The sequence below is a fragment of the Pyrgilauda ruficollis genome, unplaced genomic scaffold (genome assembly GCF_017590135.1).
Source record: "Pyrgilauda ruficollis isolate IOZ18807 unplaced genomic scaffold, ASM1759013v1 scaffold22, whole genome shotgun sequence".
NCBI classification, from domain to species: domain Eukaryota; kingdom Metazoa; phylum Chordata; class Aves; order Passeriformes; family Passeridae; genus Pyrgilauda; species Pyrgilauda ruficollis.
The window spans coordinates 8,438,752-8,466,448 of NW_024521428.1; the positions used below are offsets into that span (position 1 = coordinate 8,438,752).

The following is a 27,697-nucleotide window of genomic DNA, read 5'->3' on the forward strand; positions in this document are numbered from 1 at the left end:
ATGATGTGATGTTATTTCTTGGAACTCTGATTTACACTAGGTCTGGATGCCCAGGAGCAATTACAGAGCCTTACCTGTCGTCCTGGGGCATGCAATATGGGTTTGCAACGCTGGGAAGAGCCTGGTTCATGTATTCCAGGACTGCTCTGACACGTGAGCCAAACTGCAGGAGGTGAGGGTGAGTGGAAGAGGTGCTTCAAAAGTGCTCTCCTGGTCTGGGGTAAAGCAGTAATTCTGATACACCAATTCCTGGCCAAGAGTTGACTTATCTCATAGCTGGTGAGTAATGCAACTGATATACTTAGAAGGCTGTATTGCAATTAATTGTCCACATGGTTTCCAGTAGGACACATATTCCAGTGCTGTTTCCTCCTGCATCATAGAATGGGTTCATATCACCTGGGTTTCACCACAAAAAATTAACTGTTCACATCTAAGCCTGCCCTCCAGACTCTATGATGAATGCTGAAAGGCAGCCACATTGAGGGCAGCCCAGCTGTCCTATAATGCTATTCTAGGATTAGATGAAACATCCTTTGAAGGTTCCAGTCAACCATTAATGCCTGTACAGAGAGAATTTGTATGGCTCTATGTTCAAGCTAGACTGGAATTGGTTAAAGTGATACCAAACCATACTGTTAGTCATTCTAGTAAGAGATTAAACAAATGAATACAAATGAAATACAATGAATACAATGAAATCAAACAGTGAATACCATACAAAAAATTTATGAAAGCTATTTTTATTACAACATTTCCAATAATGTTTTGAAAGGTGAGATTTTATTTTTGAAGTTTAAGGAAAACCATCTGATGTGAATTAAACAATCCTACTATTTGAACAATGGAGATGCCTTTAATTTCTAAAACCTGTATACTTATTCTATTGGGATTGAAGCTGTTAAAAGTGAAGTGTTTAGTTATATTTTTAACTGTAATGAAAAAAAAAAAACAAACCATAACCTAAAATGCCAGAAGACTAGAAAGTTAACATTTGGAGGAAGACACACTGTATTGCATTCTTGGTGTGTATTTCTCAAGACATCCCACTTCAAGGCATAAAAAGGCAGTGACACATACATGTTACCATACATTAGATCAAGGCAGTCCCAGAAAGCCCCATGTGAGTACTTTGAGAAACCTCACTGCTTTTTTCTGCAGCACTGATGAGGCCTCACCTCGAGTCCTGTGTTCAGTTTTGGGGCCCTAATGACAAGAAGGAGATTGAGGTGTTGGACCATGACCAGAGAAGGGCAACAATGCTAGTGGTGGGTCTGGGGCAAAGTCCGATGAGGAGCAGCTTAGGAGCTTGTGGTGTTTAGTCTGAAGAAAAGGAGGCTCAGGGAAGACCTCATTGCTCTTTACAGCTACCTGACAGGAGGCTGTAGCAAGGCAAGAGGACTTGGTCTTCTCCCAGGTATCAAGCTAAATAATCAGAGAAATTGAAAATGCTTCAAGTTGTGCCAGGGGAGGTTCAAATTAAATATCAGGAAAAATTTCTTCTTTGCAAGAGTTGTCAAGCATTGGAGCAGGCTACCCAGGGAAATGGTTGGGTCACCACCCCTGGAGGTATTTAAAAGACAGGTAGATGTGGCACTTGGGGACATGGTTTAGTGGTGGACTTGGCAGGCTGAGTTAATAGACTCAGATGGTCTTAGAGGTCTTTTCCAGCCTAAACAATCATGTGATTCTCTGTCTGAGGGAGAATATGTGGGTTCCAATATAAACAAAATAATGAAAATAGTTACAGTGAAAAGGGTTTCTGGAATTTACATGAGACAGATTTAACTGGGAAACTTTCTTCCTCTGATGTTTTACTATCCAAAGAAAAGGAAATCAGTTTTGGGAGAAACAAAGCCCATCACAAATGCAGCCTACTTAAGAAATCATGAGAAAAAAATATGTCTCTACTACCAGATATGAGTTGTTTCTCATCTACATAGTGTAAATATTCTCTCTTAATTTCCTCTGTTAGCCACTGGTAGCTGTACCAGTACAAGCATTTAATGATTGAGAAATCTGTGAATTTCCTTGAAATAAACTTTTTTTTGGGGATTTTACTTTGATTGAATTAATAAATTGTAGGAAAGGTTTTTATTATAACGTTTAAAGATAAAGCAACTCATACCAAAAGTATCTTAACCTCTCACCATCTGCAACTGAGAGAGGTTCAGAATCACCACAGCAAAGAGCAGGTAGGCAAGGCAGAGTGAGGTTCACAGCAGTCAGCAGTAAACACTCAGCTTTCTCATTGCCATTGCCATAAAGCTGGGAACTGTCAGACAGGATTTTGACACTTATCTGTATCATTGCTTTTGGAATTCAAATAAGGCCAAGTTTCACCATTGCAACCTCTGTCCTCACATGCACAGCTAAATCTTTCCTTCAGCTGTGAGGGACGGTCTTAGGCTTGCTCTGCAGAGCAGGAGTGATGAGAGAGGAGACCTGAGGCACACATTTGATTCCCCTCCCAGGCTCAGGACAGTGCCCTACTTCTTCAACAAGTGCACTAACCACCAGGCTATTATCTGAAATCAGGTCAGGACACCACTTCCTTCTCCTGTGGGCCAGGTTTTGGAATGAAACTGTGTCATGCTCTGGGCTTTCATCAGTAGGGGTGACTAGTCTGTGAATATCAAAGAGGTTTCAGCTTGAGATAAGCACTGACTCCCTTCTGAGGGGAACTGAGGGCCCCGTATGTGAATTGGTTCCATCCCATAGTGATGGGTCAAGTCCAGCCTCTCACCTACCATCACTTCCAAGTCCTTCTCAGCCAGGCTGCTCTTGATCTGTTTATCCCCTTAAATGCCAAGTTACAAATCATGCCCTGAAGACTATCCTCTTTCACTTGTTTTTATAGGCCATTATCTGCTTATTCTAAATTTGGATAACTACACTGTGTGAGGTGTTAACTTGGGTATCTTTTAGTCACAGAGGAAAAAAAAAAGGTAATTTTTGGTGTGATTCACCTCAGCCATGAATCATTTACATAAGTAAAAGTCAAACTGACACAGAAGTGCCTGTGGGCTAAGGTCAGGTACCAGATAGTTACCTCAAAACATGGAGGCCTCCTCATGGCAGATGCTGATGTCTTCATTAAGTCAGAAGTACTTTTTCCTGAGTGTTTAAAGAAAGCCAATCTGATCTCCTATATTCATAACCATTAGAGTAACAAAATTGTGCAATAAGGCACTGCTCAGCTGCAATGGTGTGTAATGTTGCCATTCTGCCTGGCTCTTCTGCACAGACCAGAAGTTTGTGCATCCCGAGGGATCAGTTTCAGTACAATTCCTTTGTGAAGAGAACTAATGAATGTATATAAGCAATCACCATCTCCAAAGAAGCAAGTATTTGAGCAGACTAAAACAACATATAAGCTCTAAAGTTGTGAATTAAAGAGCAGGATCAAAGGGATGAGGTTTGCATTATTCCCAGTTTAACAGAAAAGAAGTTTTCAGCTAAAATGAAAGGTGTATTAGAAACTAGTAAAATGTGAAGATAGCTACAGGCACAAGTAATGCCTTCAAAGAGTTAAAATACTTATGGCAGTACAAGGACTTCTTTTTCTTCTTGCATCTATGTTATTAAATCAAGGTGAGGAAATGGATTTATAGAAAATTTCTCAAAGCATTGGCTTCTAAATTACAGAAAAAAATATTCTTCTTTCCACCCTTGTTTTTCAACCTGGTTAGCAAGAAAAAAAAAAAAAAAAAGAAAAAAAAAAAAAGTGTTTTGCTCTTCAGAAGTTAGAGGAGGATCCATTCATGGTGGGAAATTGTGGATGATTAAATTATAATGTCTCATAGCAGACTGATCATACATATACATTGAGAGTGTGTGGACTCAGATATGTGAATAGATGGAAGAGAGAATTAATTACAAGGTGGGCCTAATCCAATTAGTAAAGTGACCAAAATTCTTAAAATGTTTATGTGTGTTGGTGTGATTCTTGGGGCTGTCCTGAGGCAGGATCTGGAGCTGGATTTTGATGATCCTTTTAAGTCCCTTTGAACTCAAGATATTCTATGGCTATTCATGGAATTAACTCATAATTAATCATAGAATCTGGCAGAAAATCTTACTTCACTGGCACTGGTGCTCCAGAAGATTTTTGTTCCAGAAGTGACACTACACCGGGTTTAAAAGGGAGAGGAATTTTCCTTAGCAGCGTGTCGTGCGCAGGGATGGGGAGCGACGGTGGCTGCGGCTCGGTGCGTGCGCTGCTGGCCTCCACGGGCTGCACTGGGCTCCTGCTCTCCCGGGGGTGGGGATGGTGATGATGGTGACTGTGCCAGCTTATCCAACAAAAACTAACAATGGAGACAGTAAAATTATCTTCTCCCCCCCGCTACCCCCCCACTTTTTTTTGGCATAAGTATAGTAGTGATAAATGCAAGAGAGTACAGAGATAAATAAAGCTGGACAAAGGGATTTTGGAAAGAACAAGTAAAGAAAGAAATAAAATAAATGATGGAAAAAATAGCAGACTACGTGCTTCTCCTGTTTCCACTGCTCATTGCATACACTGATGGTGGAAGGTGTATTTCTGGCAGCCTAAGGGGTAGGGAAGTGTACCATCATCCTTTTACAAAGAATGTCAGACTCAACCTCATTTCTCATCAGTCTGCTCTGCTTGTTTGCATCAGCCTTGACTCACTTCCAGTGGAGCAGCCCAACAGAGCATCATCAGTATTATTTTGCAGGTTGAGCACTGGTAAATTTGGCTGGTATTTGCAACTGATAATTGGATAGAGATGTAAGTACAACCCATGATGAACTTCCTCTCAAAAAAATGATCAGTTGCGATTAAATGCCAGACTAACACAGGACAGAAAGGTTGCATGGAGCAATGGAGTCACAGGGGGAATGTAGGCAGCAGCAGCAGCAGAATGACAGTTTTCTTGCTGTTGTCTCATCTTCACTCACCCCTTCCACACAACTACATCTCTGTTACCTCTCCCACTTACCATCTCGTCAGACGTGCACTTCACCCCATCCACTCACTTTGCTTTTATTATCCACTTCTTGGGCTGGCGGGGAGATGGAAAATCTACTCTTTGAAGGAAAGAAAAAAAACCCCAAGAGTGTCTGTTGCAAAACAGACTCATTTAGCTTTTCAGATCCCTGCCATCCTTGTAACTTTCCTGTTCTGAAGACAAAGCTAGGTAAGAAATCCTGAGACAGCAGTTTGCCGCCAGAGAGTGCTTATCTGCTGTCCTCTGGCAAAACTTTCCCCCTTACTTTTCTCTCTTTAAAAATGCTAGGTCTGCTCTCCAGTGGTGCCAGGAATTATGAAGTGGCTGTTTTCAAGTTCCCTTAATGTCGAGACAAACACTTTCTAAGCACAGGTAGCACTGTCACCAACCCTTCCACAGCTACATGAAGTAGTTTCTATGAGGTTGATGGGGGGTTGAGCTTCCCTTTTTAGTGGAGTAAATAGAAACAGATCCCTGGATAGTCTGTCTCCAACCTCCACTAAATCTTCCAATGCAAAATTAATGCTCATAGTGAAGATGGGACAAAGTTTTCTTTGTAGTTTGAGTTCTACTACCTGTAGCAGAAGTTACTTTATACTCTCACATCATCCTTCCCATTAAGATCCCCATCACATTCAATGCACACCATGTCCAGTACCCAAGCAACAATTTAAGAACTTTTCCTCACACTTTTTCCAAAACATGCCTCTTGGCTGACTGCACACTTCTGTGTTTGTCTCCAGATCAGAATTTATTTCCCCTGGGGCTTTTTCAGAATATTTGTTGCTGTAGTATTTCCACAGGAGGATTCTAGCAGAAATGTACAGCCCTCCATGTATTCAAAGCATGCTCCTGCTAATTTCGGTTGCAGCTGTGTGTTTCAACACTTCTGCAAATGAGACCACAAGGGCATCAGTCAGTCAGACGGAGAATGAGGAACATTCACTCAGTGACCACCTGTGAAAAATCTTGTTTAAGGAACTCTACAGCAAAGGCTGGAAATTTTCTGACAAAACAGGGCTTTGTCAAAACCACAGTTTGTAGAGCCCAGCATGTTCTCCTTAAAATATTTCAGGCTGAACAAACTGTTATGAAACTGAAAATTATGTCTGGGGGGAACTGAGCTTAGACTTCCAAAAGGGCTGTTGGCTTCTGACCCAGGAAAATTGAAAGTGGAAGTCTCTAGATTCAAAGGAGCTCATCAAGACCCCTCCCTAGGCACAGAAGCTTTGGGAAGCAAAGTACCCTAAGCACAGTCAGGAGAATTCACGTACATGTTGTGATACAGGACTTCCCACAGCCATTGGAATAACTGACATTTATCAGGACTAAAGATAGGATCTGTAGATTGGCCAAAAACAGTTTTAGTAGAAGTGGTTTTAAGTCAAAACTGAAAACAAATCTACCCTTAAAAGAAGAAAAAAAAAGCAACATCTGTGGAAAGTAAACACGACTTTTCAGCCAGCTCTCACTGACAGAAAGAGAATGCAATTCTGATTTAAACAGGACACTAATTTATCTTCTTGCATGTTCTGCCTCATTTGCTACTTCCTTTCAACATTTCTGAGATATATTTCTGGCCTTCAGTTTAAAACACTTTCCATCGATATCTTATTTTCCACAGGATGAAGTATCTTCCTTCTATCCACTGAGTGAACTGGGGAGGCGGGCAGGAAAAAAAAGTCAAAGGAAACTTGCAAGCGAGTGAATGAAGATTATTACTTGGCTACATGGTTTGATTCAATTTACACTCTTAGGTTTGAGGTCATGCAGTACCTGATGACTACTAGCAGCTTGCTGTGCTTAACTGGAGCCTGCCTTGCTCAGCACATAAATGTTTGCTGATCCTGTTGAAGCACACACTGAGGACCCTGTGTTTCATTAGCACTTGGGAAATGAACACCCTTCCTTCCCCAGCAGGACCTTTTCTGACCCACCAGTTTCAGTCCTTTCTCTGCCTCTCACATCTCCTGCTGTCTTATCAGAGAATCAGGCAGGGGAAAGGGATCATTTAGAAGGGCTGTACTTCATCCTGCTCAAAGAAGGATCAACACTGAATTCAGACTACGTTGCTCAGGGATTTATCCAAAAAAGTGCTGGAAATCTGTGAACAACCTGCGTCAGTGGCTGCCTGCGCTCCCTGTGGTGTGACTTTTCACTCACTTCCTGCTCAGGTTTTGGCTAACACATGGCTCATGCTCTGTGTTATTCCCTGATGTATGCTGGGGTCAGTGCTGTTCAGCCAAAGCAAAGGCAACGTGTATGCTCGACACAGTGGCCAGAAAAGACTGAAGGTCCTTATGCAGCCATTGCCACCTGCAGCCATTGTCACCTGCAGCCTGCTGTCCCCTGCAGTCATCATCTCTGCCTGTTTGTCTGGCAAAACCTGCCGACTCCTGGAATCTAGATAAAATGTCCAAGTTGGAAGGTGTCAGCTTACCCAAACAGTTTTTGAAGTGGCTGCAGCAGCAGCTGGATTGCTGAGGCTTTCGTGCCTCACAGTGTGACACCTGTGCCATGGCAGAGAAGGAAGAACCAGAGCTCTCCCCAGCAGCCGTGTTTTGCTCACAGGTGCATGAGTTACAAGTTGTGAGCGATGAGTAAGAGAGCTTGTGAACCAGAAATCAATCAATTAAATCCAAGCTAGGGTCTCTCCTGTTCCTGCCATCCAGATCCAAGTCTAATTTGTTTTCCCCATCACTGCTGGGATCTATGTAATCTGCAAACTCCATAAGAGTCTTTCTATGTCAAATATTTAGCTTCTCTCTTCCCTGTATTTGCATCGGCTTCCTTCTCACTGCTGTTTGGAATGACCTTGAAAAACAATCTTAGACCTTACTGATGTAATCCAGACACAAAACTGCTGGGAACATTTTCTTCTTCTTTTTGAAAGTTCCATAGAGATAGAATATGCTTAACATAATAAAGCATAAAATATTGTTCAAAAGCATATAAAAGAAGAAAGAGAGGAAGGAAGAAAGAAAACTCTTTTTAAAATAAAGCAAAACTCACATTACAAACAATTCTTCCACATTACACAGATTTCTTCTTTCAAAGCAAAAATCTCTAAGCCTTTCCAAAGAAAAGGTAGCCAAAGTTTTAAAATAAATTCTAAAGAATTTTTTCATTCATTGCATTTTTCCTAACCTCATCTTTAGAAAAATAGAACTTTGAGGGCTAAAGACAACCTAAGATAATTCAACCTAAGACAAACCAGAGATACAGAAACTGTCAGCTCCAGCAGTACTAGCTTGGCAAAACTATAGGACCTCTGAAATGAGTCTTAAATTGGCAAATGCTGAGCAATTTGAGAAACAGTCAGATATAGGAGAGTCACATAATGAATATACTCTGTATGTTGGCAGGGTGTGTGACTGCACATCATATAAGAGAGATGAGATGCACATTACATCAAATACATTACATTCAAAGCAGCTATATATCTGTCAACTGCACATTATTAAAAAGGAAAGAATGATGCAACTTCACACTTTCTGTTAAATGTACTGGAAAGAAAAAGTCCCTCGTAGTGCTTCTTAACACCATGTGAAAAAGAACCAGAATATGCACAAAGTTTGTTGTGCTCGAAGAAACCTCTCCTAAGTGTTAGATATCCTTGATAAAAATGTAGAATATTGTACCAGCTAGATACTATGAACCAACCAGATGCTAATTATTGCCTATCGCACTTATATTTAAATATCTCCCAAATACAGAATGCTTCACTAACTCCCACTCACTGAAGCATATGTGTGATGGTGGTCTGGATGCACTTTGCTACCTTCTGTATCACCAGCTTGTTAGCACAATCGTCAGGGATTAACTGTTCTCCTTTTCTTTCTTTATGCTTTGATCAGAAAATGCTGATCTGTTAAAACTCAACTTGGTGCAGAAGCAGGTTAATTTTGAAAAGACAAGATTTCTCATTAAGCCAGTAAAAAGCTAATCTAACAGCAACAAAATTGGCAGACTTGTCAGTAGAAATATCTGAACAGTCTGTCAACTTGCACTCTGCACACATGTGGGAGTTCTCGTGGTTCACAGAACAATATGAATGTGTTTCATGCTTTTTGTGAAGAAATGGAAGTTCAGTTTCAACCTTCTAAGGAAGGGAACACCTCTGAAAATTTTTCTTTCAGAAGACAGAAGTTTTCCTCCCAGCCAAATCATGCGCCAGACCCTTTCCAAATGTCTGCACTTTGCACATTTGTCAGCAGCAGAAGGAAGAAATACAGCCTGGGAAATGGCTTAAGCTAGGCACACACAGGCCCACCAAAACCACTGGGGAAGCTTACACAATAAAAGTTAGATTTGCAAGTTTAGCTACCAAGTCTCTGGGAAAGCAACAGTAACAACATAATTTTTCCTATAATCAGACAATGATAAAATCAGCAAACTTTTGATGAGAGATTCTGGGCATAATTTATGTACTTCAGTAATAACAAACAACTCACTGCATGCTAACAGTTTTTTTTAACTATATGCATATTATACAACCTTGGTTAAATGGAGGGATCCTGTATAGGTTTAAAAATGCCTTTTTGGCAAATTCAGCACATCAAAGTTTAATAATAATAATAAAGACAAAAAAAAAATGCAGTTGTAGCTTCAGCTCCACAACACATAAATAAATAAATAAATACATTTTTTAAAAAGGATGACTTGCAGATATTTTGCAACTGTAGTTAAGCCTCATAAAAATCCCAGTGTAAAAATCCAATACACATAAGCTTATTGCTGAAATGTCTTCCTGAAGCCCAGAGAAGAAAAAATAATTGTTTCATTTGTTTACCATGCTTTATAATTCTGAGCTCCAAATCTCTTTTATTTATTATCTATCACCACGAGAAATCAATCAGATCACAATTCATAACAACAGACAAGGAAACTGCAATATGCAGAGCATCTTTTCTTTACTAAGTAAGTTTATATAACACAATTCTCAGGTCCTAAAAATGTTTTTCAAATAAAGTACAATTAATTACTTGGGGTTTTACTTTTTATCTATTCCTATAGCACTTCAATGCTTCTTTAAGAGCAGGGGAAAAAGTAGAATAGCTCCTTTGACCATAAAATATTTGGGATAAAAAAGGCATAAATACTACCTACTGAACAAAGCAGCCAGACAACAGAAAAGGAAAAAGGACGTCTGTTTATTCTTTCTACAGATGTGAATATTTTTGTAAAACAGGGTTAAGTGTTATATTCAAAACCACGAAAAAGCCTCTGAGATACAAGTGTATTTTCTTAGTTGAATGGCTGGTTCCAGGTCTATTGGATTTTTCTTTTTACTGTATTCCATAGAATGGATCATGGCAAGAAGAAAGGGAAATATATATTTAAAAAAAAAAAGTGTGAAGTATTTCCATTGGATGAACTGTTCAAAAGAAGATAAAATTCTATTCCTAAATGCCCAAGACCTATGTGTATATACATACACTCAAGTATACACAGATATGTCTACATACTGTATATATATACACACATCTATATATGACTGCAGAAATAATGGAGACAGAAATCCAATTCCAACCATAGTATTGTGTCTAATCTCAGCATGTTTCTTCCTGTGCCAGCCTTGCTTACATAGAAGTGCACACATATTCCTTGACAAGTAGCAATGCTTTGAAGATTGAGCTGTTGAAGTGTTTTACATGTCCTTTTTCCAGTAAAATTAATTCTAATTAGTAAATGCTAAGAGATTGTAGTAATTTATTCACGTTTTGTTCACAGGGAAGAAGCAAGGCAGTGGCTACAATTCTGTATATTTGTTTTCATTATCCCAGACATTTAGAATTTTTCCTTCCCCTGTATCTCTGGGGAAAGAAAAAAAACAAAACCAAAACTTAGAACACAATAACTAACAATTTCATTTTGTGGTGAGGAATCTACTGTTTGATGTTTTTTTCTCCACACTTTGTATATTAAATACTTTACTGATGAAATAATGCAAATCTAGGATACACTTTTATTTTAAATTTCCTTTTCAATGGATAACAATTTGGTTATCTGTGTCCAAATGATGAGTCTGTGGTCCTCGTCATGCTGTTATTTTTGGTCAACTCCTCCTTTGGTTTACCATATGGATAACAAGTTGTTTCAAAGCCAAAACCTCATTGCTTTATAGTTGTTATCTAGAGTGTCCCATTGTCTAAAATAAATTGGCTTTCTGGCAATCACATGGTGGTTATATCACAAGTATGTCTGGTATGTTTCCTGTTTTGGGTTTGCATATTAAAGTGAAGAAAATTCTTAGAAGCCTGTGGTGAATTGGGAGAGGCTGAATTGGCAGCTTTATTACAATTTAATATTTTTTCTGACAAAGGCATAGGTAGAGAAGAAAAAGGCATTAAGCATAAAAACAGAAATGAAGGGCTTCAGAAGAGTCTTACTGCACCAAAAAAAGTACCATCTCCATCCAAGGATATTTTAGCCCTTCTCCGTGGTATTGTAAGTTGAAGTTCATCTCCTTCTTCTAATTTTGCAATGCCTGGCAAAAGATTTGGAATATTTTTAAGTTAATATCTCAAGTGAAGTACTTTATAAATGGTACTCAAAAGTCATTATGTGTCATCTTTCAAATGTAAGCATGGTCTCTTACTTGTGATGAATGTTTTTATCTTTAGGTATCATCTTAGAGTTTACAGCCTATCCAAAGCTGACACTTAACATCCTCTGTGAAGATGGACTTAATTTCCACACTGCACTCGGCATAGCACAGTTCAGCAAACACAGCAAAAGTTTCTAACAGCGGTGTACCCAGGTTCCTCATGTTACGGTGATGAGATGGTCAAAATCAGCATTTGGTATTACTGGCCCCAGACTACTCTGTTCCCACACTTCTGGAGAAGGTCTCATGAGCTTTACCAACCTAATGAAGTTACCACACATCAGCTGATCCACTGCAATTGCAGAGCACAAAAGTTTGCCTCCTGCCAGACACACATCAGCTGATATGAGAACCAAGAGCATGTCGCCTTCAAGCTGCAGCTGCTGAGCTGAGAACACATCTAATATCTGCTGTGACACAGCCCAACAGCATGAGAGAGAGCAGTCAGAACTCTTTTGTCCAGGTGAAAACAGAACAGTGGGAATTTGGGAAGCAGGAATCATGAAGTGGCAAGACAGAGATCCTAGTTAGGAAAGGGGAGCAGTAATACAAAGGTAAAATCAGAATATAGATGATATTGAAGGTAGTTATGTTGCCAGAATGTGAGACTGAAGGGGCAAAAATTCAAAGGAAATGTTTGGACAGCCTCAATTGACAGGTCAAAATATCTAGTTAGTTAGTTAGTTAGCTGGATTTTTTTTTTATTGGGGAAAAAACCAGATGCCTGCCACATCCCATTTGTTTAATGTAATTACTTGCTGACAGTCAACTCCATCCCTAAGTGTCACCCACTTTTTCATAAGGCACTGAAAAAAAATCTTGCTGGAAAATAACTAAAGAGAAAACCCTCAAATCCACCATTAAGGTGGAAAGACAGACAGTTAAGAGATGATATATGGGGTTTTATAGGCCTTGACAATAATTCCTTTAAATGTTACTGCAGGAATATACACATATACTGATCATTGAGCTTTCTGGACTTGCATTAAGTATTTTAATTGACCTTTCTTGTGGTGTTTCTAATTTGTGCAGTCATAAAGACCCCCTTATAGGAATTAACTGTTTTTCATCAAACCAAAGACTAAAAATCCAGTAGCCTTTATAAGGAAGTAGAAATATCACAGTAAGGTATGCAAGTCAATACTTGCTAAAATGGCTAACATCCATACATGACATTTCAAAGGAGAATATAGCACTTTAATATTTTCTTGGGATGACTAAATGGGGAATTCAACTCCTGAGTTAAACTGAGTTCTTCAATGAGGACAGTAGGGATTCCTCTTGCCTGCCTCAGACATCTAACTGAAAGCACCAAAATGTCTAACCACATTATAAAGTCAATGGAGAGAGCAAAATTGTTTGGATCACGAAGCTAGATGCATAATCTCCAACTGCTGATACTTCATATAAAACTGTATTTTCTGAAAGCATTCTGTAATTTTTCAGTTAGCCAGATCCATGAATGCACACCCTGTTCTTTATGACTGCTACAACACAATTGCCCAGCACAACAGATTCTATTTGATACAGCTTGTTTGCAAACAAAGAAAAGGAAAATGCAGATATTTACCAGCAGTATAGCAAGAATTATTTGGATAAGACTGTGGCATATTTTGGATGCAGCGAAACAATGTCACCAAGCTGAGATCATCACCAAACACATGAGCCTTCTTCCTCTGTATTAGGTGTCCCATAGCAAATGTTGTATCTGTATATAAAACCTACAGAAAGAAGAGGTGAAAACTCTAAACTTATTGTATGGAGGTATTAAAAATCCTTACAAATGTCAGATGCTGAAGTGAATTGAGCTTTCTCACCTGGCCATATATGAAAAAATAACCTGTTTCTTTGATCACTATTTTATTTCCTTGCTCTTCCAGAGCTGTTCCACGTTTAAAGCTCAGGAGCCAAGGGACAATGCTTGAATCATCTAAAAGACAAAATAATTTTGGGTGATCAGAAAGGTTATGCTCTTCATTTTCCCCTGCTGAAAAATAACAAAGGCTGACTTCTAGATAGAACTTCCAGTCTCCCTAGGTGGATTCCCCCACTGGAAAGATGATATTTGCAAGAGCCATCCAGATACAGGGACCTTCCAGATGCAGGGATCTCCTTGTTGTTTTTTGATGTTTTTCTTTGTAGTTGTTGGGTTTTTTAAAAAATTATGTATTTATTTTGTTTTTAAATTTGCTGTTAAAACTCAGTTACTGCTTTGAAGTTAGGTAAAATTTGTTGAAACAGTTATCCCATGGAATAGTTAACTATAAATCATGGCACATATTCTTACCTTTCTGTTGGATATCACTTTTGCTGTCAGCAATCAGTTGCAAGCAGGCCTGCAGCACTGCAAAGTGAAAGTATTTTGAAATTAAAGAAACATAAATCAGTAATAGAATAAATTTATGAAACTACTTTAAGGGAAAAAAAAAAAAAAAAAAGGACATGGAAGAAGTTCTCAGTCTCACCACTCATTTTAAACCAGAACATATTAGTTTTAACGCAGGTTTTACTCAAATGTACAAAATGAAAATTCCTGTCACAACACACACTAGATGACTTTCAGAGATCGTGGAGCTAAGTGGGAGGTCTCAGGTAGCAGCACAAGAAACACTTGCTTGTTTTCAAATCTGGCCCTTATATAACTATGTAGCAGTAAGTCAAATGATCTAGAAATCATTAGGTCAAATAAGATTTTTAATTTTCTAAACAAGAACTTGAAGAAAGCCCCAACCCCACCAACTATTATAGATAGCAGATTTTATAACTATCTTTGACCTATTGTTTAGAGAAATTACTTTCCATTTATAGTTGCTGTAAAATATTAGTCATACATACTTTCATAATAAATTCTCAAAGTCAATATACATGTACTTTCAATATTTTTCAGATACCTACCCTAGATCAACCTATACTAAGAGGGAAAATAGAGTTAGCAAATTAATGCACCCTTAGCAAATTAATGCACACATAACAAATAGCTTGGTATCTGTCAAAATGTGTTGCTCAAAATTGTAGAGATTGGTGACACTAATGAGAAATTAGGTATTTGTTCAGAAAAAAATACTGAATGTTCAGAATGTTAAAATATAGATTTGCAAGTGAAACAAAGATCTTGTAAAAAAAAACCTGCTAAGCATGTGTCAGGCAACAGGAAAAAAGGAAAAAAAATAGCTGCATTTGCTTGGAGCAGATTTTAATCAAAACATCTGGTTCTCATGCCACTTTGAAGGATGGAAAACAGAGTAGTAATACTTACTGCACATGACAGAGACCAAATTAATTTATTAAGAGTCAAGAGAAGAAAATTCTGCCATGGATTGCTCCATTTTGTTTACCACTTTTCAGACAAGAAGGCTGTGGATCAGATTTGGCCACACAGATTTGGCTATAATGGGGAATGCCATGGATATGTGGGATCCTGTTTCTGCATCTGTCAGTGGTACCCAAGTGCAACAAAGGGTCCAGTGGCACAAACCTCTTTCTGCACAGCAGGTAGCCAGAGCATTTGGGTGGAAAGAAGTATTTTTATGTTTCTAAGTCTCCTTTTTAAGGGGTCTTTCTTGAAAACAGCAGAAGAGGGCTGGATGCTCACTAGCACTCAGCAGTGCAAACTGGCAGCACTCAAGGATTCAAGTGCACATCTGGGAATACACCAATTCCAGAATGATCACACAACCTGCAAGCCCTCATGGTAATAGGAATTCTATCATCCAAACTCCTGTCTCCTACACTGAAATGTGTCCTTGAGTCTTATCACATCACACATCAATAATGTGCTACAATTTATAGATTTTTCAAACTACGAATTTAAAGGCATCTGAATTATCTACCTTCTGGCAAGAAATAAAAAACCTCAAGCCAACACAAAATTAATAAAGGTATTATACTTCATTCAATTTTCTATCACACTTGGGAGCAAAATGATTTTCTGGAAAATAAACTTCTAAATAGAACTAAAATGTGACTTTATGGAGACAAAAAACACAGCACATCAGGCAAATAATTTCACAAGTTATTAATTCATTTTGGAACAAAATGCCTTCCTAGTGAATGAAATTTGGTGGTCACCTAGTACTTCAGTAATCTAAACCAAAATTTTAATTCTTGCTTTTAAAGGAGCTCACTAACGTGGGCACCAGATTTTTCACTAACCAAACGAGAAGATTTGTGATGACACCCACTAACCAGCTGCTATCCAGCTGCGTGCCACTGAGCAGTGTCTACAAGCAGTGAAAGCTATGCCTACTTTAGCAATTCTTGTTAAAGTCGCTCTGCAAACTTGGTGGCCATTCTTCAAACTGTCTTAATTCTCAGTTTGCATGTGTGGATTTCTGTTTCAGCTGGTTGCAGCACTGAAATTCTAGTCAGCATTGCTGAGAACTGCTCACAGTAATTAAAATCTGAAAGATCAGTACAGTTTGAGATCATCTTCATCTTTTCAAAAAAACATACCAACTCTACTTCATTCTACAGACATCAGATCTGCACTTAATCTCTAAAAAAAAGTCTGTCTCTTTTCTTTTAATATATGCAGACAGGAACAAGCTTCCACAGAATATAGTAAGCTCGTTTTTGGAGAAAATGCATAAAATAGTGTCCTTCATAGGACAATAGAAGCCAGCACAGTGGCCATTTTGCCTAAATATACAAAAGACAATATCTAAAAATGTGCTTGAAGGATTGAACAACAACGTGCTTCAAAAATATGTTCAGAAGCCGAAGCTGACACATAACTATTTCCAGTATATACAAGTACTTTGACTTCAGTGGAACTATTTACATGTTTAAAATTAAGTAATTCATTGAAAAAAATTTCAAGTAAACACTACTACTAAGAAGGAGAAGATATGGATATACAAAGTACATTTTCTGGGTTAATCAACAGGAATTTTTAGTAAAAAGTAAATGTGATTAAAAAACACCAGCAATTCTATTCTAAGAGGTACCCAAATCTTAAGTACAATGTGAAGAATACATGTATTACAAAACACACATTGAATAGTTGCTATTTAATGTCTTTTAGCCCAGTGTAAGTCAAACCTGTGCAACATCTTTGTAGTCTAAATGATTTTTGATTAATAATGAAAGCAAAATACAGGATTAATGCAATACATATTGAAAATGTGTAAAAATGTCCAGACTGAGTGTCACCATGAGATCTATCTGTATAAAAGTGCATCCAGAATGACAAAGCATGCCCCATCCTCTTGTGACTTTATATAATAGCTTTGCTTTGATGAACATTCTTTTTCTCAGCTGATTTTAATTACTCTGCAGGTTGTCTGTTGGCAGAAGTTCATTTTGGAGTTTGTCTTATTCCATGGACAGAAGACCCAATTCTGAAGATCTTAGTCAGTCCAGATGCCTTTATAAACCACAGCCAGCACATGCAATGATGTGTTGTCTACTGGTTGAGCAACGTAGTCACAATTAAAAAAAAAACCCTACTATCTTTTGCTGAAGGACAGCAATCTAGATTTCTGCATATCTCCATGATTTAAGAAGTTATATTGGTAAAATAAAATTTTCCCTCCCATGCAGACTTTGTTATTTTTTTAATTGCACAATAATTTTAGTATTTTGCAATCTCACTTAGTGATCCATCCAAATAAAATTTCAAGTTTAATATTTGTGAGCTCATGTCTAAAATTTAAAGTTTTGATATCTGAGGTCTGAGACATCTGTCCTCATTTTTGCTGAAATAAAACCTAGGAAAAACCCTAACCTTGAAGAAAAACAAAACCAAACTCAGACCTCCTTATATAGGTTCCTTTTTTGTCTAGATCTGTTCTCTGTAGGTTTCCCAAAGCACATTTAAACACCAGAAAATTTAATTTATAAATGACAAGCATTTTCTTGAAGCATTTGCAGTTTTTCTTCCCTCTACTTCTTGATTTCTATCCCAACAGATCTTCTTCTAGTTTTTGCTTGTGCATTTTTATAAACTGGTTTTCATTAACTCTATCACAGCAGAAACCAGGACAACTGGTTAATCTGGTGTTTTTTAATATAGATGTCTTTATATGGCATTAATTATGGATTCAGTCTGTCCCTGCACTAAAATGCCTTGATCACAGTTGCTTGTATGACTAAGATCTAACAAACATCTTCAAAGAATTAGTAGCATTATTTCAACCTTCACAGAATTGCCAATAACATGTTACATTTAGAAAAACAAGGGAGTTGTTTACTAGGAATTAAGACTTCTATTATACAGTACATAGCAGAATGCTGGGTTTAAAACTTAGAGCCTATTTGGTGTCTTTTTGACTGTACAGTGTTCTGCATAATACACAGCACTGATTTATTCACTCATTCATTCAGTGAAATTCTTCATGTAAAGTTGCAGGAATTGCATCAAGTAATTTTCTATCCTTTTGCATAGAAGGGTCTATTTCCTTTTGAGTTAGACTGTTGTCAGCAGAAAAAAATAAGGATAACATATATTTTCAAGAAGTATGCCTTTCTTTTTCCTTTTTAATTTGATTTGAATTTTTATTTCATATTTGACCTCTTCAAACGATAAAATATGAAGTATTGTGAATATTTGGTAAGAGAATTTTATATGTGGCATTTGTTTAAGCTAGTAAAAAAAGCTTATATCTCAATTCAAAGATCACTGAAGTCAAGTACCACTTGTAAAACCTCTTGCTATCCCTCTGTCATGGATATCTAAAGTATCAACATACACAGTCAAAACACTTCCAACCAACAAATGAAATGTACCAGTTTTCCAGTGCAGCAATTTTATCAAGAGCAACGGCAAAATTCTGACACCATGCTTGGAAGGTAATAGTTACTTCTCATGGACACAACTGCTATTGGAGTAGAACCTGAAAATTATTAGTAAAAAAACGAACTGCCAAATCACATGCCAGGTTACCCTGCCTCATTGATTTGTGGAATTACATAGAATAGCTCCTCAGCTCCTTCATACATGCAGTACACAGAAACAAATGTAGTCCATGGGGGCTCCAGTCTGATCCCAGCATTTGTGTTTAGAGAAGGTCTGATTTCAACCTCCCTAGGTCATGGGAATCAGAATCCCACAATAATGATCAGAATGAGGCACTGAGACAGTGTGGAAATGATACCTGATGTTCATACTTTGGCTTAGGCAATGGGACCTAAATCTTGTTCCTAGGCTCAAGTGCACATGCAGCTTAGGAAGAAACACACAGGCAACGCAATAAATAACTGTGAATAGAATACAAAATTCAGGAGAGGTCTTTTGTTGTGCACCAATTTTCCTCCACAGCTGAAATTTGTAAAGAGAAAGACAAAAAGAAAAAGTGCATCTGTTGTAACATGTCCCTAAATGACATTTGCCAGAAGCATACGTTTCAAAATCACCCATTACCTCCTACTCACTGCATCAAGAACTCTGGTTCTGACTGCTGACTGTGCTGCTTTATTTGGAATTGATGCTTGAAACACTTCTCTTCATCCTACCCAAGCTGGAAATTTTTGCAAGACAAGAAGTGTTTAACTACTGATGACTAATAGTTTTATGCATTTGCACAGACAAATGTATACGCCATAAAAAAAGAAACAATGTGTTAAATCCACTTCCGTTCAATTGCCCTTTTAATTAAAATGCTTATTTTTGGCCACTTGTATGCATTAAAATGAAAATTCAGTATGCTTAAGAAAGGCTGTAGTGGGTCTAAAAAAAGAATGATGGGACATCCATTCCTGGAATTTGATGGTTGAAGTCTAAAAACCCCAGAACTGAACAATAACTTTATTTATAAACAAGATATTAATTCTATATTTTACTTCTGCATTCTGTTGAAGCACAAGAGAAGCAATTAGATACCAGTGACATTTCCAAATATTAACTTTCTAAGGAATTCAGCCATATAAAAGCAACATGATGGGTCAGCAATTAACTATGAAATCAAACTCTACTTTGGGACCTTGCTGAAGCAAACAGAAGTAGAGCAAGAACAGGCACCTCACTCAAAATCCTGATTTATTTGGCATTATAACAGCATGAGTGCCACACATCTGCAGGACAATTTGGAGACTGATGGGATTCTGGAACCCAGATATAAATGTCAAAAGATCAAAATGAAGGGTCTGTAATTCTGCGTACATTATGAAGTAGTAGACTGGATTCAGCACCATGAACAACACCATGCTCTTCTATTTAACTGATTCTGCTAAAACAAAATTTAACATTGACTAGTGGGTTCATGATCATCAGTGAATTCTGATCTGAGAAAACATAATATGAATATAATATATAACTGAACTCTGAAAAGCTAAATTTTTTGAAATTACAGCAGGTAGAAAGCTAATTCTAACAGATAACCTTTGATATAAATGCAAGATTTGCAATTGACTTTATTCTTTTTTTTTATACAAAAATATGAGGTTCATGTTAGAAAACATTTTTGTGATAGGTCAACTTATGTAGTTTTTCCCTTTAAAATGAATGTTCATATTCTGTGTTTTCTTTCATCCATCCTAAACAACTTTATAGCCAGCTGTACCTTAAAAAAAAGTTTACAGAAATAAGTAGCTTAATTGAAATTTTATGTGTTACAGGTAAACACGTATAATCAGAGGTGGCTACCTGATGAGAAGAATCAAAAGTCTACTCAGAAGTACAGCTGAGGAGTCCCAAATCCGGCTTGCCTCAAATAGCAGTAAGACTGAAGATGAAAGCTATTGTAAAGGAAACTGGATCACTTGCAGAGTATTGATGCTCTAATGTTCATTTAAAAAAAGACATCTCCTTATTTTTTATGATATTGGTACTTCAGATCACTTATTTTTATTTGGGAGTTCCTAGGGTGGGGAGGGAAGGGGAGCTCTGTGGTTCTTGTGGAAGGAAACAGGCTACAAGAAACAGAATTTAAGCAATCATGACCTCAGTCCTGTTTGCGAAATCTTTCTTAGCCAAGATCTTGAATCAAAGACTACTAATGAAATAGAATAAATCTGGTATAAACCTCTGAATTTTACGTGATGTCCTAAATTAATTGATTTTTTGGATATTGGAAGTAAGTGGAGTGATTATACTCTAGAACTTTAATTTCATTTAGCTTACTGAAGCTCAAGTGAAATACATTTCATGTTAGTTGCTCACTGAGAAACACATTTTATGCAAAGCTTAATTTAGTCTTTACCTATAATTTGCTCCATTTAAACTTCTCTAGATTGTTTAAGATATCAGTTAAAATAATATAAAAGTATACATAAGAAGAGTGAACTGATTTAGCAAAATCAGGAATGTTTTAGTTACTCAGTGCAATTAGAGCATGTGTGCAAACTGGTATAATACAATTCTGCATTTCATCTTAGAAGACCTCATTGTGTTTGGAAAAAATAATGAAATATAGGCGTCTCATCCCCAAAGGAAAAAAATGTATCCCATTACTCTATAATACATATCAGAGGTCTTTTATGGAGCACGGTCTTCAGTGCTCTTTGCAGAACATTTTAAAAAGGAGAAACATGACCAAAGTAATCTTACTGGATAGACATTCCTTTATTAATTTTACAATTTATTGATAGGTTGTTTTAATGTAGAAATTATGCTAAACTTCTGAATTCCTTGTAGTCTGCCTCTTTTGTCAGGTACAAGCCAGCCTTTCTACTTAAAAGCTCCTATTTCCCTAAAGTTCTCATTACTTCTCTCTTTTTGGGTGAGCATGTTTCCCAGAAAAGTGAATTGGCATTTTTATTAATAGATTTTCCTCCCTACTTTGATCAGAGAGAATTGAACAGTTAAAAATCTGGATAATTTGAAGTTGTCTTTTTCAACTGTAACACATCATGCAGATTTGGGATCTAACATTCAAAGTTTAACCTGCAGATAGCATAAATATCTGGTACCTTAAAAAACATGTCCCTATTCATGGCAGTGTGGTTGGACTACATGGTCTTTAAAGATCCCTTCAAAACCAAAACATTCTGTAATTTAATATTCTGTCCTTTAAGAGAATATGCTTGTGGTTAACACCATTCATCCACCAATAATTTTGAAAACCAGAATGGGCTCTGGGAGCACGGATCAACTGATAGGAGAAACAAAACACAAATCAGACACTCCTGCTTTTCTCCAGACAGTATCCAACAACAGCATCCCAGCCCACTTCATCAGCTGGTATTTACCTTTTTCTTCTGTGTTGACAACAGACCTCCTGCCCCTGTTTCTACTCCCGTTCCAGATTTCCTTTTGGAAGCTCTCAGCTGTGCCAGCACCAGCAAGCCTGCTCTCCTAACAAGGAGAAGCAACAGTCAGTGAGAGCAGCCCCACATTGGTCCATGTCCTGCAAGTCAAAGCCCATCCCTCCAGCTTACCTGCCTGGAGCCAGCTGCAGACACTTGCAGGAAGGAAGAAACAGGGCTACCTGCTTTGTTTTCATCGGGGGACACGAGTGGTTGGTCTAGCGGAGACCTTGCCTGGATGCTGTAGATCAGCTCGCTGCGCAGAGCTTCTAGTTCTGTTTTCAGGATGATAACATGGTAAAGAGACACTGCTGCAAGACAAGAGGACAGGAGCATTGCAAGCCACAGGAATGTGACAGGAAAAAGTCCCGTGGCGCCTGAAACAGCACCAGGGGGGGCAGAGGGAGAGGAGGCGGTATCCTTCTGTTGGATGACGTGCACACAGTCCACGGATTTCATCGCTGCTCTTTCCTTACTAAAGCCAGAGGGAGAGTTCAGCTGTCCCCTTCCGAGGTGCAATCCATGTTACCAGTTGCTCTCTGAAACTAAGGGCATCCAGAATAAGTGAACAAAACGCCCAGATCATTTCCTGTCATATGAAGCTGTTGATAGCACCATTAGACTTAATGTACAGAGTGAACATCTAAGATTCTGTCTTCCCTTTGTTTCCACCTCTCTGTGCTGCATTTTGGAAACTAATACTTTCTCACAAGCTACCTTCCTCCTTTCACTTTCCACTAGTTATTTATGTGGCAGCTTGCTATAGCCATTTCCCATAATCTTTAAATTCAGGCACAGGCAGTGCCACCCATGATTTTGAGACTTATTTAGAAGTGCAGAAACTGTGTAAAGTTTCCTGGCAGAAACCGTGTAAAGTTTCCTGGCAGAATTTCATCCAGTGGTACTTAAAACACATACGCGTATGACAGGTATGTACCTCTGTGTGTGTAAACGCATATAGATGTACTCTGTATATACATTATATTATTTATATTAACATGTTTATATTCATATCTAAAGTGCCAATATGCCTACAGAGGAGACAAATTATTCAAAATAATTTTTTTTCCTTTTCTAAAAACAGTAGTGAAAAACATTCCCAGGTATGAGTCACAAATTACAGGTTTCTCAGTTGTATGAAGACACTAATCCTTCAGTTCAGTTCATGAAACTAACTTGAAAAGGGATGCCCTTTTATTAAACTTTCCTAATAAATACAGTCTCTCTAAAGAATTTCAAAGTCTGCATTAATGCAAAAGGGAACACGAAGCACAGAGAGGGAATTTTGCAGGGTGGAACTACAAGAGGTGAAAACTAGGAGATGGAGAAGAATGAGAGAGGGGGAAATAAGAACAGGGTGAAAGGGCAAATATTTATTTAGAGAATTTAAAATTAAAGACAACTGAACACTTTACATGCATGCTGACAACACTCAGGTGAATCCTGAGTGTCTGGTTTAAGATAATATTTTAAGATTTCATAAGTCTTTTCATCTTAAAACTCTATGTTAGGAATTTCTTTCTTCTCTGCAACAGCAAGGATACCTAGACATCCCACATATGTTCATGTGATTTTTTTTACTATCTTCTCACACAAAAATTCAACTTTTACCCCTTTGTTAAAAGTTCCTGTGGTCTGGGGCAGAAGAAAAATGATAAACAGTATCACAATTATGGCTAAACTCAAAGGGTCAACCCCTCTTACCATGTATGTAAACTCTATCTTTGCAAAAGAGAAAACTTTTACAAGTCAGTCCAAACACTGTGTAATAAATCCTGATGACAACACCTACCAGAGAAGCTCAGATCAAGTCAATCTGTTGGGAAGGAGAAGGAAGAAGGAACAATAGAGTAACAACTTCCGTAGCCTCTCCCTCTTCTGTTTCTTAAGGCTAAGAGAAATTTAGTGTGATTATAAGCTTTATCATCTTCCGTTGTGATGCAAGGTGCTCTTTTCTTTATTTTGCCACCTCTACCAACCACACACATCCTGCGCTGATAAGTAAATCTGTCCCTAAATGCAAAGGAAAAAATATATATCCTGTATCTTGTGCCTAGAAGCCACATATATACTGTGAGAAATTACATAGAAATCAGTGTGGGATGGAAAAAAATACAATACCATACCATTTCTGTTCCCATTTTAAAGACTAAGTTAAGCTGTAAATGGGGCAGCATTTTGAAGTAAATTTAATATGAACTAATGCAGAGTTTTTTTTAACAGAATAAACAATTATTGGTACTAAGCAGACATGCCTTCAAGTATCCCTAGACATCAGAACATTACCAGCCTAGTACTGACTGTTCCAAAAATAAAAAATAATGTGACAGTTGGAAAAGAAGTGCTATTTTAGAAAATGAAACCGAGTGAGAACACGAAAGTTATAACCAGCTGTCCAGGAATACCAAGAAACTATTGGCCAGTGAGGTCTCTGCAGTCATTAATGTATCAGAAAATAAGAGACCTGTATATAAATAGCAGTGCTCCAGCCACTTCTAGAGAAAATAGGCTGTTCCCAGCCTCCACAGCCTCTTTAAATGGGGTCATTATTTGGGCTGACAAAGTAATTGTGGTGATATAGAGGACTTCTGTAAGACATCTGGCTCCATCTTGATTATAATTCTGATCAATGACAATTTCAAAGGGGAGATGAGGAAAATCTCAACAGCCCACACATGGGAAATTGTTAAATTCAATAGGCATTTGTAGCTAAGCATCAAAGGGATTTCTCTGTTGGCAACCTTGTGTTGTTCTGCAGATTTATAAGCAGTTATGTGGTTTGAAAGAAAGTGTAAGTTCAGACAACTTTGGTGATGACAAAAACAGTGGAACAATAGCTGATGACAATAAGAGGTCAATCATGGGAAACCAGTATGAATTACCTAGAAATATACTTAGTTGAACAACTTCTAATATAATCAAACAGAGCTTTAGTTAACTGCAGATTGCTAATTGTGGCAAAGTGAATCACAAAAATTGCTTAAAAAAAAAAAACAAAAAAAAAACCACCCCAAAAATCACCAAACCCAAAAAAGCCCCCAAACCAAACAACAACCCTATGATAGCTGCAGAGCTTAGAACCTGGAGTCAGCGTCTCAGTTCTCGCCATTATATCTTGTCATAACATACTCTCCTTATGATTCCTCTCGCTGGCAGAGCTGAAAAGCAAAGTCAGTAAGATTAGCACATGCTGCTTCTGCTGTATTTTAAGCTAAGGTGTGACTAAAGAGGACTAAGGAGTGCTCAGATCAACCTCCCATCAGCAGACACGAGAAGGTGACAGTTTCAGCTGAGCACAAGCTCTCAGTGGAATTCTTGTTGAAATAGAGCTATACTATTTGGATATATATGCTGCAGGGAAATAGCATCGTGCTTTTATATTGACAAAACCGATTTGCATATAGCTAAGACTGACAAAACTGAATGGTGAAAAAGGTCAAAAATCCAGAATGAATATAATAGACCTAAAGAACTAATCTCAGCAGTGGTGTTCAGGTTTTGGCTAGCAGCTTGCTTCTACCGGACAGCTTTCCTGAAAATCCTTTTCCAAACTTTTGTACCACATCAACAATTTTGGTCTCAAGAAACACAGGTAGTCAGCAAACATTAGGTGCTGCCTCAAGACCAGTTCAAAGCAGCATTTTCCAAAGTATTGCTACAAAAGGAAATATCATTGGATTAAACTGCAGAAACCTAGTCCTGGCCATCTAACTCTGCAAATAAATAAGAATAAACCCTTATAGTAAAGGTATTCTGAAAATATGGTCTTAATTTGCGTACACAGTACATGATCTGTGCATACACCAGTGTCTCCTTAACCCAAAGTATGAGCTATGTTGAACACTCAGATTAACTGACTAAAAACCCTCTTTAATTTAGCCAAGGAAAACTATTAAGAAATGCCTTGGCTAGTCTAAGAATTCTAGTTAACCAAGTCCTTTACTTCCAGGAAAAAGAGCAAAAATTTAGGTAAAATTCAAAATAATAAATAAATTAAAACCAAACCCCAACACATTACCACTGAAGTTGCTTAAAGGTGAGAATGTTTCACTACAAGACAGGAAAATGGATTCCTGAACCCATTATTAAGGGTTCCTAAACCCAAAATTAAGGCTGTTTAAAACTTTCAAAACGTTACAACAGAAACAAGCCCTGTAATTTTATGCAGGTAATTAATTTTTTTTTTCATTTCCATTATGCAGAGGATCAGGTTAAATCATAAAGATGGGTCCTGCTAATCTGAAAATTTATAAAAGATCAACATTACATTTGGTGGGGAACCTAGGCAGAGATAGCAACCAATCATACAGGAAATTTGTGGTTTAACCAGAAACTGGTAATTCTTGATTTCCTGAAATCCAGATATGTACTTTAACCACAAAAGCATCTTCTTTGTGGGAGAGGAAAAACCCATAACGAAGTTCAGTGTACAAAAGAGAAGCAGTTGATATGACTGTGAAGGCTTGCGTAAAAACCCAATTTACTGAAGAAACATGAAAGTTTACTTCAAAATAAATGTTCTGTTTTTAAAAAGGAGGTTGTGCAGATGCTGCAACCCAGAGGTCCAGGCAAGTGTGTCGAAGGCCGCACTAAAAGTACGCCTCCAGTGGCAAGGGTCCAGCTTCACATACTTCTGAAGCAGTCGCAAAATGGTCCCGGCGGTTATTACAAGAAAGAGACCACGATATCTCGCCTTGCCACACAAGACAGTGCAGAGCACAGAAAAGGCTAAGGTTCCATTCTGAAATTTTCCATATAACTTCGAGTCCTTTCTGAAGATGGACAAAACAGGAGGACTATTTTTGGGGGAGATCAGAATAAATCCTGTATTATAGTTTTCTGCTAACAAAGAGATCTGTATTAAGAGTATTCACAGATACCCCTCTGAAACAGTACATATTCCCTTCAAGAACATTTAATTAGTTCTTTCAGCCATTAACTACAACTTGCAGAGTAGCAAATCCAGGCAAGTTTTGCCTCACAAATGGATCCCAAAAGTACTCTCTGGATACTCCACTCCTGTGGCTGTATATCTTATATCTTATTATTTTAACTTCTAGGAAGCTGTTGAATACCTTGCAAGTAAAGGGTGTGTTATACAAACAGTTTAAGCCTTATTTGATAAATTATATTGTTAAAAGGAAAACAAAAAATTCTGTGACATTTTTCTGAGGCAAAAAGGGTAATACTTTCTCTTTTCCTCAACATTTCAAAATTGCCGAGGATAACACAAATGTGTCTGCATATTTTAGGTATGCCATCCTTATTTCATTCCTTGCAACATATTACTTCTCTAGATATCTAGACAATCTGGGTTCATATGCATACTACACAAAGTAAACTTACATCTGACTTGCAGCCACTGTCACTTTTTACATGGTTATTACAGTGCTTTTAAAGAGAAGAGGAACTGACGCAGAAAGGAACAAGACACATTATAGGTGTCTTTCAAAGTATACAGCAGAACCAGCTGGAAAAGAATTTTAAAAACATCTAAAATATAAAAAGACAACCCAGGATTTATATACTACAGCAGCTTAATGCCTGCCTCCTCCCCTTCCCCTTCCCCTTCCCTTCCCTCCCCATGATGATGTTACAGCAATTGCTTCTTACTGCCCAGGGGAAAAGGAGCTCTGTCACACAGATGAAGCCCACTTCTCTTACAGTCTCACCGGCTTTGCTATCCAGCAACATGGAGAACTGCATTTCTCCACCTCTTTGAAACTATGCAACTTAACAGATCTTGCACAGATGGGCTGAAAATGCTTTTGTATGGTAACAAGATAAACATGGAGCTATGGCCCTTCATGTGGGAGTGGCCGCCCTGGAGACCTTCAATAGAGGGCACAGGACAAGGATTCAAGTATTTTCAAAATGTCCTTGTAGCCGTATTTGCTACACTGTCCCTGAGTCCTAGAGGACAGACAGG

At 37.9% G+C, this 27,697-nt stretch overlaps 1 protein-coding gene across 1 annotated transcript; it reads right to left on the minus strand.

Moving 5' to 3' along the window:
• Window positions 1-10,893: 10,893 nt before the first annotated feature.
• On the minus strand, window positions 10,894-22,310 carry TNFSF13B (TNF superfamily member 13b). Its single transcript, XM_041468507.1, has 6 exons — window positions 21,901-22,310; window positions 21,712-21,817; window positions 13,874-13,930; window positions 13,404-13,516; window positions 13,157-13,307; window positions 10,894-11,466 (listed from the first exon to the last, which is right to left on the minus strand). Exons 1-6 carry the CDS (start codon window positions 22,225-22,227, stop codon window positions 11,354-11,356), a joined length of 867 nt encoding a protein of 288 aa, XP_041324441.1. The 5' UTR covers window positions 22,228-22,310; the 3' UTR covers window positions 10,894-11,353.
• Between the last annotated feature and the right edge of the window lie 5,387 nt (window positions 22,311-27,697).